This window comes from Canis lupus, chromosome 6, assembly GCF_011100685.1.
Source record: "Canis lupus familiaris isolate Mischka breed German Shepherd chromosome 6, alternate assembly UU_Cfam_GSD_1.0, whole genome shotgun sequence".
NCBI classification, from domain to species: domain Eukaryota; kingdom Metazoa; phylum Chordata; class Mammalia; order Carnivora; family Canidae; genus Canis; species Canis lupus.
Genome location: NC_049227.1, coordinates 50,113,556 through 50,127,266, shown reverse-complemented (window position 1 = coordinate 50,127,266; position 13,711 = coordinate 50,113,556). Strand labels below are relative to the sequence as shown.

The following is a 13,711-nucleotide window of genomic DNA, read 5'->3' as shown; positions in this document are numbered from 1 at the left end:
TGCTTCCTTAAGAACAAGAAGTCGATCCTAGCACTTGACACAATGCCAGGCACATGGTACACAGTTAATATTTGCTAAGTTAATGGATGCATAAATATAAAAATGTTTTTGATGCCATGAGAAAGAAAACATAGTTATGAAGAGAAATATAATAAAAATATGCTAATATATTTTAGGATAAGAAAAAATTATTTTTGTTTCTGTGCGTGTCAGATTACTTATATTGTGATTATCCCACATTTGTAAATCGGAATTATACTTCAGCTATACTCTGACGTAGATCCTAATGCAGAAGTTTTGGTCCCTAGACAATACATAGGGTGTTTTTTTCCTCATGGGAATCAATACAAGTATAGGTGTGAACAACAACAGCAAAATAACCATCAGTTCAGTAATTATACAGCATTTTGTGATTGGAAAAATGGAAACCAAGGGTCGTCTGTTCGTTTTTTGAAATGATTATTTTCTTTTTTTTTAAATTTTTATTTATTTATGATAGTCACAGAGAGAGAGAGAGGCGCAGAGACACAGGCAGAGGGAGAAGCAGGCTCCATGCACCGGGAGCCCGACGTGGGATTCGATCCCGGGTCTCCAGAATCGCGCCCTGGGCCAAAGGCAGGCGCCAAACCGCTGCGCCACCCAGGGATCCCTGAAATGATTATTTTCTCCTGGAGTTTCTGCCCAGGAGTGGGCACTAGAAACCTAGAGTTCCAAAAGGGCCTCTAGAGTCCCCATGGGAACCGCAGGGAATAACATTTGTGTCCCAGGCTTCTGGAACAGAATGATTAAAAGAATGTGAGCCAGAGCAAGGATAATTCAGGAATTCACTGATGATGCCTGAATGGGGTCCTCGGCCCCCATCACATTCGAGAAATAATATCATGTCTACAGGCAGTCAGAAATGAAAGACAAAGTTAACTTGTACCTTGTAGGGATGTCCTCAGTTGATAAAAAGAACTTCTCTGTGAGTGTCTATTTTGCTTATGTTATTAGCTAGGAGTAAATTAAGTAAAAATATGTAGATCCAAAGAAATATAATAGTTTGAGGCTTGTGAATATCCAATTTGGGAAATAATTTTGTATTTAAAATAAGCTTTAGCATTAATAACAAATATTTATACAATAGCATCACAGCATGGCACTCTTATTTAATTCTACTATTATTCCTATGAGTTAGAAATTATTATAATCCCTTTTTAATGCCAGAGGAAACAGTCTAAGATAATACACACAGTTGGTGACAGAATGAAGCCTGAAACCCAGCTTCTGATTATAAACTCAGTATTTTTTCCATGACTCCAGGCTGCAAAGGAACTGCTTTACATTTTCAAGTGATTCAGGTGAGTTCATTTCCCAACATTTTAATTATTCATTTATCTATTCATGTTTCACAGATTTGTTGAGCATCTATTTTGTGGCAGTTTCCTCATCCATAAAATGGGAATAATAATGATAATATCTTACAGGGAATTGATGTGAGAACTGAGGTATAAATTGCTGTGCAGCATTTTTCAATGAAACTTAACTATTAACTTTTATTATTTTCCTGATAGAAACATGTACGGAGTATAGTAGGGACATATATTAAATGGACATGTGAGGGAATATTGTAAACTTGAGCTCAAAACATGTCACTAAAGTGATGGTCATGAGGGTGGTACTAGTTGAGATGGTGGTGAGGGGGGTGAGAAGTGGTACATGGAATATTATTTTATATATTTTTGGAGAAAAAACATTCACTTCTTTATTTCCTCTCCAAAAAGAGTAGAAATGACAAATAAATGAGATGAATAAATTATGTACATTTTAAAAAGATTTATTTACTTATGAGAGAGAGAGTGAGTGTGTGTGTGTGTGTGTGTGTGGAATTCAGATGAAGACAGGGTCCAAGCAGACCCTGTGCTGAGTGTAGAACCCCACATGGGGCTTGATCTTAAGACCCTGAGATCAAGATTCTGAGATCAGGACCTGAGCTGAGTCAGACCTTTAACCAGCCAAGAGTCAAGCCTTTAACCAACTGTGCTACCCAGATGCCCCAAGCACAGTAAGTTTTAAAACTGTATTGAGTTGTTAGCCTATTTGAAAAATGTAACAAATTGGACAATAAATTGAGCATGTTAAGTAGATTGACCTAGCCGTGGAACTTTCACTTTCTAAAACTATGTCAGTTTTTACTGGCTGCATCAGTCAAGGATAAGATTATTATTGAATTCTTATATTTAGTGTTCGCTAAATTTCTCAAACTATGCTCTGTAGAATATTGGTTATACTATTAATAAATAGTGGAAAAATAATTCAGATTTTTATAGAAGCCATATGACAATAAGATAACAAGAGCAATGGCAGATAATGCAATAGCTCTCTCTTTTTAAGATTTTATTTATTTATTCATGAGAGACACAGAGAGACGCAGAGACACAGGCAGAGGGAGAAGTAGTCTCCATGCAGGGAGCTCGATGCGGGACCTGATCCCAGGACTCAATCCCAGGACCTGATCCCAGGATCCTGGGATCATGACCTGAGCCAAAGGCAGATGCTCAACCATTGAGTCACCCAGGTGTCTCCTAATGCAACATTTATTTTCCCATTCTGAGCTTAAATTATTTCAATATTGTCTCTAAAAATTTGAAGAAAAGATATTAGGCATATACATTATCATTGCTTGACATTTTATCAGCTTAAAAGTTTAAGAACCCATGAGCTGAACAATGTGAGATGAACTAAGTTAGGAGAAAATTGAGAAAAGATTATTGGTGTTAGAGCAAATAATGAATACTGGTTTTGTTTCTACCACCAATCAGCTATGTGACTTCAGAAAGTCACTGTGGACCACAGTTTCTTCTTCTCTTTTTTCCCCCTCTATCTGCCACAGCATTTTTACAAGTGAAATATTTTGTAGGAGCCCTGCGTCCTCAACTATCACTCTTCACTTCCATCCCCCAGGTGGGGCCTCTATTACCTTAGGCTCTGTGGAGCCTGTTTGAAAACTGGAACTAGCTGACCTCCCAGGTCCTTCCTGGTTCTTATCATCTTTCATTCTGGTTCAGAGTTCTTAAACAGGCATTGGTGATCACTGTGATGCAGAATATCGCTGGGTTAGGCCAAGATTTTAGCATCTGTGGGCAGCTATGTCATGAGTCACATTATCTCCATATTTTTGATATTCATATATATTGCTTTAAATTATTTTTGGCACCAGGCAAGGAATTACCAAAATATTTATACAATTCGAATTACTTTAAATTTCAAATTACTCAGAAGGACAGGTTTCTATGGCTCCTTGTTTCACAGTTAAACTGAAAATTAATTTTTAGAAAGAATTCAAAGTATGTATTATATATATTTTTTATTTGCCCATTTTACATCATCATGACTGAACAAGCAACTGAAAGAGCATGTTCTAATCATATATTTTAACAACTGGAACTTTGAATGGAATATATAAATATCACAGTTATAAGGTCTTTGATTAGCCTAAGCAACTTTTTCCTTGCCCTTCTCCAACAGGAGAGACTATTTTCCTTCTTTTTGCAGCTAAATGATAGATTTTAATTCTTTTATGTTTTTCATCGCCTTTGTTCTCATCTGAATCTTCTATCAGTGCTGTTTCCCAATCTCAGAACTAGTCATACTAGGTCATCAGGCACTCAGTTCTGGGACACACTTTATAGACAAATTGGAGAAGAAAGTGACTGGACTTGAAGCCATGTAGTTTATGAAAAAGTTGAAAGAAGTGAGGATTTTGACCTAGGGAAGACTGAGAGGAAGAAGTGGTCCAGGGGAGTTGCCTTTGCAGTTTTGAAGAGGTGTCATGTTCAAGAATGACTAAGGGTGTCCAGTGCAGCCTCCAGGGGCTGAATTAAAACCAGATATATTTTGGTGACACATTTTGGAGCTGCCTCCTGCAGTGAGCTTCCGGCTCTGCAGGTGCACACTCAGTCTGCAGACTGCCTCTTCCTGCATCAGAGACAGGATTCAAGTAGTATTCAAGGAGTTACTGCTTTAGTTAAGACACTTTTACATGTAACTGTTAAATTTCTATGTATAATATTACCTTCCTTCATTCTCTTTGTATTTTCTTTATGTGTGAAACATCTTTCCTTATAATTGTTTAAAGTAAAAGTCATTTCCTAACACTTCTATTAAGTTGGATGATTGGAAAGAAGTATCTTCTGTTACCTTCCTCCATAGACTGAAATCATGCCTTTATTATGAAACTACAGCCAATAGGAACACTGACTTCATGATAATTGAGAGAATAAAGTGTTTTATGATCTCATTAGAACCTTGACATGGATATGTGCTGTGTGTGCACTAGCTTGTTTACAATTTTTCTTGTAGAATTTTCCATATCATTTAGATTGTGCAGATTTTGGGTTAGATTTGATCATACTGATAATCACTTATTTTTCTTTCATGCAACATTAAAAAATTAGAGTCTTTAAAATTTCATTATAATATCCATATTGTAAATATGTTAAGAAAAATAAACTTTTTTTTTTTTTTTTTTTTTTTTTTTTTTTTTTTTTAAGAAAAATAAACTTTTAAAAAAATTTTGAGTTCTTAATTCTAAGAATTTTGGGACACCTCAGTGGCTCAGTGGTTGAGCATTTGCCTTAGACTCAGGTGGTGATTCTGGGATCCAGAATCCCCCCCCCCCCCCCAAATAGAATTTCTATTTGTTCAGGTCACAGTTCACTCTTCATGATCAAAATTTCTAAGCCAGAGAATTATATGAAAGAAATCTTTTTGTAAATCTGTTTTAGAAAATAACAAGAGGGTGTTCAATTAAAGCTGCTTTTTCTGAAAATGCAGATTTAGAGTTAATTTCATTAATTATTTACTTTGTAAAATTAAAAGTTTAAGTGTTGAATGAGAACCAGGACTTCTTTTTTCACGCAATTTTTCTAATACAGTACTGGGATGAAAGTTGTTAGGAAATTTGCAAATGAATTTAGATTCTACACGAATGTTAAATCTGCAAATTTGGAAACATTACCCTCAATGAATGCAGGCTTCTAAACAAAGGGGTTAACTTTGTTGAGACATTCTTTCACTTTGCTTTTCCATCTTTCACGTGTAAAATCTGTTAGAAATTTTCAATAAAGTAATTTGATTTGGCCAACATGACGGTTGACCCCAGACCGGGGGAATACCAGGCAAAATTCAAGAAGTTGTGTGAATGTGGACAACATATCTGAGATGTTTCCTCCTTTAGAATTCCATAGCCATGGCCAGTGGCCTGTTAAACATGGAATGCATCTCAACACAGGACACTCGTTACCATTCATCTTTCAAGACTTTTACAGTTTTATTTTTATTTTTTTATTCTTTAAGACTTTTACAGTTTTAAAAACTCTGGATATATCTACGTATCTCCAGATTTTTTTTTGTTTCATGTGAAGATATAGACGGTGCTGTGCGAGCACAGGGTCTAGGAAGTGCTCCTTAATGATTCTTCCAGCTTTAAATTTATATGGCCTAAAGATTTGGATGTTAGGTTTTACTTTTGACTCTTAACAGGAACATGTTTGATTAGAATGGAGATGTACTGTTTTTTTCCCCCGAGTATCTAAAAGAATACACATATATTTTTTTTTCTTACGGGAGACCTAAACAGCCCCGGCCACTCAGGTTTCCCAAAGCACCTTTGCCTTTGTTGTGTGCTGCCGGGAGCCCCTGGCAGGGCCGCGCCGACCGCGGCCGCCCCCCCCCCGCCCCCCCGCGGCCCTCCGCGGCGCCCCCTTCCTCCCCAGGGCGGGCGCCAATCCCCGTCCCGGTCTGGAGACACCCTCGCAGCGCATGCTCTTCGGCTGCTGGAGCCGTAGCGCCATTTTCATATCGGAGGGACTGTCCTGCAGCTGGGCACGGCCGCGGGGCGCCCGGCGTTAAAGTTGTTCCAACAGAGCGGGGGGCTTCACCGAAACGAGACGGGGCCCTTTCTTTGGAGACGAGCCGCTCCCTGCGGCGCTGGAGCTCAGACCACGCAGGGCGATTCCGCCGAGGGATTTCCCGGTGTCGCCGGGTCCCTGCCCCTCCCCTCCCCTCCCCTCCCCTCCCCACCGGGCCTCGCTCCCCCGCCCCCCTCCTGCGCCCAGCGATATAAATAAAGGTCAGGCATTTGTGATGGTTTTTTAAAAAAGATTTTATTTATTCCTGAGACCCAGAGAGACCCAGAGAGAGGAGCAGAGAGAGGGGGAAGCAGGCTCCCTGCTCCCTGCGGGCAGCCCGATGCGGGACTCGATCCCGGGGCTCCGCGATCGCGCCCTGGGCCGAAGGCGGCGCTCAGCCGCGGGCCCCCCCGGGCGGCCCAGTTGTGATGATTTTGCGCCCAGAGTGGCGGTCCCCCGAGAGGACGCGAGGGGCCGGATGGGAACCTTTCGCCCCAAGAGAACAAAGCACAAGTTATACCAAAGTCCAGTACGTGTAGAGGAAACCGGTGCATGTTCGTTTGGGCTCGGAGGTGGCGCTTCTTTCTTTACTCTTCGTTTTCAGAAAGCCGGGGACGTGCCGGCGGTGGCGGGGTGGGGGTGCTTGAAAGATCTGCTGCGGGAGGCAGGGCCCGGGGGTCGGCGGTCTGCAAGTGTGCGCGCGTGTGCGCGGGTGTGCGCGGGTGCACGCGCAAGAGTTTGGGAGAAGGCGGGTGAGGGGCCCAAAGAGAGGCAGGGGGAGCGGACCGCGGCCCAGGCGGGGGCGCCGGCGCACCTCCACTCCCAGCTCCGCGGGCTCATTCATAAGTTTCTGGCCCGGAGGCCCCGCCCGGCCCCCCTGGGCCCAGGGCCCCGTCTCCTGCACGGCAATTGGTGGACGGCAACAAAGCCTTAGCAACCGGCTCCCGGTGACCCGCCGGGCGCCTGGTAACCGGGGCGCGGGGCCCGCTGGCGGACCGAGCGGGGCTGTCCCTTTAAGGGATGGCCGCGGAGCCGTGAAAGTGGAGGGGGCCGAGGGAGGGCGGGGAGGAAGGTCTGAGGGCGGACCTGGGGGGGCAGGAGGAGGAGGAGGAGGAGGAAGAGTCGCTGCCGCGCGGAGGCGGCGGAGGAGGAGGAGCCCGAGCCGCTGCTGCCGGCCCGCGGGCGCCGGGTCCTGCCCGCTGCCGCACGGGTCGCCGCGGGCGCGCTCGGGGCCGGCCGTCTCCTCCTCCATGAGCGCGCTGGCAGCGCGGGGAAGAGCCGGTCTGCGTTCCCCTGGCGCGGCGGCGGCGGCGGAGCAGCCTCAGCAGCCGGGGCCGCGGCGGAGCGGCCACAGCCCGGGGCGTGTGCGCCCGGAGCCGAGCGGGCGCGGGCTCCCCGCGGAATGTCCCCGGGGCGCCCGGCGCGCTGAGCCCCCGGCCGCCTCCGCCGACTCGGGCGGGCGGGCTCGGCGCTCGGCACTGCGAGCCCCCCGGCGCCCGGGCAGCGGGGGAGCCCCCGGGGGCGGGGGAGCGCAGCCGGCCGCGACCCAGCCCTGCCGCGCGCATCTCGCTTAAGATGGCAGCGGACTCAGGGGAACTAATCGGGGCTTGCGAGTTCATGAAAGGTGAGCCCCGCCGCGCCGCCCGGCCCCGCCGCCCCGGTCCCGCCCCGGGACCCCCGCCTCCCTGCCGCGCTGCCCGCGCGCCCGGCTCCCGCCGCGGCTCCGCAGGGGGCTCCCGCCGGGGGTGGGACGGCGCCGTCCCGGGCTCAGTCGCCCGCAGCCGCTGGGGTCCTGCTCCCGCTCGCTTTTTCGGTCTTCTTGGGCCAGCTCTCGCCTCGCCTTTCGGGGCGCCCCCCCCCCCCAGTCCCCCGCCCTGTCTCTCCCTCCCCCCCCCCCGCCCCTTCCTCTTCTTGAGGTCTTCGGAGCTGCAGGCTCCCCTCTCTCTTCCCCTTTTGTAGCTGCTGAGGTCTGGAGATTTCCGAGCCGGACTTGCACCCCCAGTTCCCCGGGTGCCCCCAGCTCCGGCGCCCCCCCCCTCGCCCCCGCCCCCGCCCCCGCCCCGCCGGGCGCCTCGCCTAGTCCCGATCTTGCCCCCCTGTCCTGCTCTTGGGTCCCTGGTCTCTGCGAGCGACCAGGTCTCCGCAGGAATTCCACGTGCTAATGGGGGGCTTTAAATAATGGGGAAGCAGTCATTATTTTGACCTTTCGTGTGTTCTCACCACTCTCCCCGTTCAGCTTCCCTGCGTCTCATGTTTCTCCCGTCTTTTAAACTTCTCTTTCAGATCGGTTATATTTTGCTACTTTAAGGAATAGACCAAAAAGCACAGTAAATACCCACTATTTCTCCATCGATGAGGAGCTGGTCTATGAAAAGTAAGTTTCTATTTTTTTTTTCTCGACCTTTCAGTTTGTTGGCTCTCTGGTGAGGGAACTCTGTGCACCTTTATGGCAGTTTTATTCACTTCCCCCCATTGGTGCAAGTAACAATACCTTTTTTTTTGTTTTTAAGATTTTATTTATTTATTTGAGACACACACACACACACACACACACACAGAGAGAGAGAGAGAGGCAGAGACAGAGACACAGGCTGAGGGAGAAGCAGGCTCCATATCAGGAGCCCGCCGTGGGACTCTATCCCGGGTCTCCAGGGTCACGCCCTGGGCCCAAGGCGGCGCTACACCGCTGAGCCACCCAGGCTGCCCTTTATCCATTTGTTTTTATTGAAGTTGGATTTGCCAACATATAGTATAACACCCCGTGCTCATCCCATCAAGTGCTCCCCTCAGTGGCTGTCACCCAGTTAACCACCCCCCCTCCCCTTCAGCTACTCTTTTTTTTTTTAGAAGATTTAGATACCTGGGGAGGGTTGGGGGGAAGTCAACATAATGTGAACCTGTCAGCATCCCAGTCCTTTTAGACCTTTGTCTCTATTAGCTCTTCCTGCCTCCACCACCAGATGCAACCCTAGATACCCAACACTCCCCAGAGTAGGACCAGGGAGACTCCTTGCTAGACTCTGTAATTGGCCTGTGAATCAGCCTGCGAGTATTTACGGAGCACCCACAGAGTACAGGGAAGTGTGCGTGTTACAGGTGCTTCAGCTTTACAGTTCACAAGGCTTCTGTTGTCTCACAGGATGTTTTTGTGTCTGCAGCTCGTTTTTGGAAAGTGGGACATGCTTAGCTGGAGGTAGCTGTACCCAAGTCATATGTATGAGTAAGGTTTTACCTGTGTGAGAAATTGAGTTGTTCCATTTGGGTGCCCCAGGCTTTAGAGACTTACTTTCTTTGTCTTGGAGGAAGTGGTATGGGAGTGCTGATGGCCTTTGGTTACTTTACCTCTGTGGGATTAGGATTTGAGAGTGTCAAATCAAGAATAGGGAACTGCTTTCTGTGAAAGGCAATTAGTTTACAGGAAAAAGATATCTTAATACTTTAAGGGCAATAAAAATTTAATTAAAGAGAGATAAATCTACTCAATAAAAGGGGCAGATAATAAGGAATAAGAAGGCTGAATTGACTTGATTGTGTTCTTGTTAAAAGACCTGGTGTTTCAGAGTAGTCCAGTATATTTTAACTCAAACATTTAATTTGACTTTCTTGTTGTTTAACCAAACATGCAATTAAATGAACATAGTAAAGTGAACCGTAGTGACTCTAGTAAGCTTCCTAGGACTTGTCCCATTAAAAGGGATTTTGGCCGATCTGCCTAAGGATTTGTGGGTACCGCCAAGGCATTTAAAGAGTGAGAGTATTCTCGATTTTTAAAAGTGTATCTTTTGAGGGCAAATCATCTTTAACTGTCACTTCATCATAGGGATTCTTGAAACTGATGTCTTCAGGACGTTTCTCTTAGTGGTACTGGAGGCAGGATGCTTCTTGAATGGCTAAAGTCAAAGTGGGAATGAAAGAACCCTTTGCTGCTGCTTATGAATGCCCAGAGTTGCTGTGGCACTGAGGTCTAAATCCCTGGTGTCAGATTACAGCTCTGCCCCTAGACCGAATGGAAGAATGGGAGGCCTGCTCCCTGACCCCCCTGTACCTGGATGATGTCACTGCTAGCAGTGTTTATTGAGTGTTCACTCTCTTGTTGGCAATGGGCATTGTTGTGGCTCTCTTTTTGTGAGGTTAGGGCTTGGGGACCTCTTGTGAGTCTGAGGGGAGGGACTGTGTACGTGTCATTATGTCCCATTCGGCAGTGACGGACATGCCAGAGGCTGTTAATATGTCACGGAACAAGCTTCCGTCATTGAAGTCTAAGTTGCTTCTTCAGGGTTGGCTAAATAGTAGATCTAGCAGGAAATTACATTTAGCCACTAAATACAGTTGCTCAATGGTTTTCTGATTGTAGTATTGATATGTGAGCAACAGTTTCTGTGTATTTTAATGTTGATGTTTTAGGATAGGGTGACCAAACGTGACAAAAATCACATTCCTCGGGATCCCTGGGTGGCGCAGCGGTTTGGCGCCTGCCTTTGGCCCAGGGCGCGATCCTGGAGACCCGGGATCGAATCCCATGTCGGGCTCCCGGTGCATGGAGCCTGCTTCTCTCTCTGCCTGTGTCTCTGCCTCTCTCTCTCTCTCTCTGTGACTATCATAAATAAATAAAGAAAAAAATATTAAAAAAAAATCACATTCCTCTTATATTGACTCTACTGTATTTCTGGTGTCTTATAAAGAGAGACTTGCTGGAGAGACCATCCCATTTCTACTGTGAGTTTTGACATCATTTGAAACTATGGAGAGGACTCCAGTCTGGGCAGAACATATGCTTCTTTTGGTTAGGACTTGCCCAGCTACCATCCCACAGCAGTGGCTGTGCTTCTGATTAGCCATCATTCCATCTTTTTTGTGACACCAGCATATTCCACATGGCTAGGTGCTGGAGAATACGATGACAATGAATGCATGTAATACCTTCAAGAAGCTGCAAACCTGTAGGGAGAATGACAGCAGGGCACAGAGAGGTACAGAAGGAGAACTGTCTTCAGGTTAACAGAGCTCCTGTGCTAAGAGGAGTCCCAGGCAGTTGGGAGCACATTTGGTTGAAGTGTTCAGAAAAGGCTTCATAGAGGAGTTATAGTTGGTTTGAAGGATGGTTAACGTTTTTAGGCAGAGAGATGAGAGGAGAAATCCCAGAAGCAAGAACAGCAAGGAAGAGGAAGGAGGCTCCAGAGTGGCTTCAGGGAATAATAGTACGTCCCCCAGTTTGCCTGGTATGTTTGCAGGTCTCTGAGGGATGTGCAATATGAAGTTGAAATGTCAGTTGGGATGCAGATTGAATGCTAGGGTGGGGATCCGCAGTTTCATTGTCTGCTGTTGGACTCTTCTGCGGGTTTTTTTTTTTTTTTAAAGATTTTATTTATTTATTCATGAGAGACACACACAGAGAGACAAAGAGAGGCAGAGACACAGGTATAGGGAGAAGCAGGCTCCAAGCAGGGAGCCCAACGCGGGACTCAATCCTGGGTCTCCAGGATCATGCCCTGGGCCAAAGGCAGGTGCTCAACTGCTGAGCCACCCAGGGATCCCCTCTTCTGTGGGTTTTGGGGCAGTCCATGGTATGGCTGAATTTGGGCTAACTGGAAGTAATGCGAAACATTTGTTGAGTGTTTATTTTTTATTTTTTATTTTTTAATAAATTTTTATTTATTTATGATAGTCACAGAGAGAGAAAGAGAGGCAGAGACACAGGCAGAGAGAAGCAGGCTCCATGCACCGGGAGCCCGACGTGGGAATCGATCCTAGGTCTCCAGGATCGCGCCCTAGGCCAAAGGCAGGCGCCAAACCGCTGCGCCACCCAGGGATCCCTGTTGAGTGTTTAAATGTAAGCTAGGTTCTGTTCTAGGTGCCCCACTACTATTAATCATTAATTCATTTTATTTTTTGCAACAATTCTATGAGGCCAGTACTCTTACCATCCTTAGTGTACAGAGATGATGAGAGTTAGGGTACAGAGAGGTTAGGTAACTTGCCCAAGGTCACACAATGAAGACATAGCAGAGCTGGAATTTGAAACCGGGCCCGCTAGTTCTGGAGTACGTACACCTTCGCTTAAAAAGTTAATACGATAGCATTGTTTAAGATGGGTTATGGTGGAAATAGCCTCCCACTTAGAAAAATTCTGGAATATTCAAGGGGAAGAAATAGGTACCTAGATTAGGCTTGGTGGCAATGGTGGTGGAAAGAAGAGATATGGATCCATGTGATTGGCAGCAGATCAGGTGGGTGGGTTGGGGGGTGATGAGGAAAAAGAGGACACAAAGAAGTCCTTAAGACAGCCTGCCTGGGTCCTAGTGAGCCTGCTGGGCCCGTTAATTGAACAAGAAGTAGGTTGGGCGGAAGAAGTGGCATTAGTAGAGACATCAGCCATTCTATTTTGGTCAGGTTGAGTTTAGGGAATTTAAGGGACACCACTTAGACTTGAAGTTCTTAAATTTGGAGGGTTTTCAACAAAGGGTTGAGAAAGCTGTGAGAATGATGTGATTGGGGGAAGAAAGAGAAGCTATAAAGGTCTGTATTTCACAGGCAGGGCTAGGAAGAGAGGAACAAGAGAAGGAGGAAGAAACAGAGAGGTGGACAAATGGGTGGAGAGAGAGAAGAAAGGGGGAGGAATCCATCTTGTCAGCCCTACTTCTTTGGGCAGTGTAGGATGAGAGGTTCTGCAGAGCCCCTGGAAGCCCCTGTGTTCAACCTTTGAAGGGTGTCTTGTGGCGAGAAAAATCTTGACTGTCAAATCATAATGTACACATCTCTAAGGAAAGGAGTATGTTTACATGTATTATCACACAGGCCTTGTACAGCCTTGTGACTGTGTACTTACTCGCTAAACATATAAATGAAATGCTGCCTGTCTGGCTAAATTATCACCTTGGAAATGCAACTATTATTTTTGAATCAGGAAGTAGACTCTTTAAATATTAGGCTGTGGGTACTCTGGACGCAGCTGTTTTGTGCAGTTGTTTAGTTAGTTCTAAGAGGATGATAGCGTGTACCATGATTGAAATGGCAACCTTCTGAGAAGCCAGTGGAGAAAACTTAGCAACATGGCCCCATGAGGTGAGGCTATTTATTAGAAATGAAAGTCTGAATTTTCTGTTTGATTTTCAAACAGAATTTGTCACATTAATATAAAGGGCTGAACAGTTTTAGTAAAATGTGGTTGATAAGAAAGCCATACATTTGTCTTTGGGTTATGATTTCACAGACCAGAATTAAAATCAGAGTATAGGCTAACACACTGGTAGGACAAAAACAGCCCCATAGAAAGAGAGCCTTTCAAAGATTTATCTGTATTTGATTAAGCTACAAATTACGCGCAACTCTCCAGAAAGGCTAATTCTTTGGTTTTGGAATTGGGCCCTGTAATTCAAATAGAGGCTTACTTTTTTTTATAACTTGGCTCAAGTTTTTTGGCTCAAAAGTTAGCAAAATGAAATATGTTATTTGTTATAACCTTTGTGTGCTCCTCTTGACTATGATGATGGGAATAGGGTTGGACATTAATGCATGGAGAGGCAGTTTGCTGTGAAGAGTGTAGAGGGTCTTCATTTTCAGCCTTGTCCATATTCATCGCTTCTCTCCTTATGTTTGCAAAGGGAAGGTATTGAGAATGCAGGAGAGAACTTTTCACGGACATACTCTGGGGACTGAATATTAAGCAGTTTCTGAAGTGACTCAAAGCATTTCACCAAATGTTTTAGCATAAAAGAAGGAGCAGCCTTAATGAGGACTAATTAGCTAAATTAAAGATTTAAATAATTTAAACAAATGTTCAATTTCACTTAAACTTTATTAAAGCACCCTGACATCAATAC

General features: G+C 45.6%; 1 protein-coding gene across 11 annotated transcripts in view; it reads left to right on the top strand.

The window, feature by feature from the left end:
* Positions 1–818: 818 nt before the first annotated feature.
* CDC14A (cell division cycle 14A) overlaps positions 819–13,711 on the top strand; it is a 292,061-nt gene continuing 279,168 nt past the window's right edge. For 8 of the 11 annotated variants that reach the window (XR_005361147.1, XR_005361148.1, XR_005361146.1 and 5 more), the window contains exons 1-2: positions 6,217–6,463; positions 8,175–8,265. Coding sequence is in view for 6 of the 11 variants with exons in the window: in XM_038541205.1 (XP_038397133.1) it covers positions 6,232–6,463; positions 8,175–8,265 (323 nt within the window). In the remaining 5 variants the exon portion in view is untranslated. Of the gene's footprint in view, positions 965–1,302; positions 1,341–6,216; positions 6,464–7,363; positions 7,516–8,174; positions 8,266–13,711 lie in introns of those variants that run through there. The other 3 variants (XM_038541207.1, XM_038541208.1, XM_038541206.1) reach the window with 3 other exon arrangements.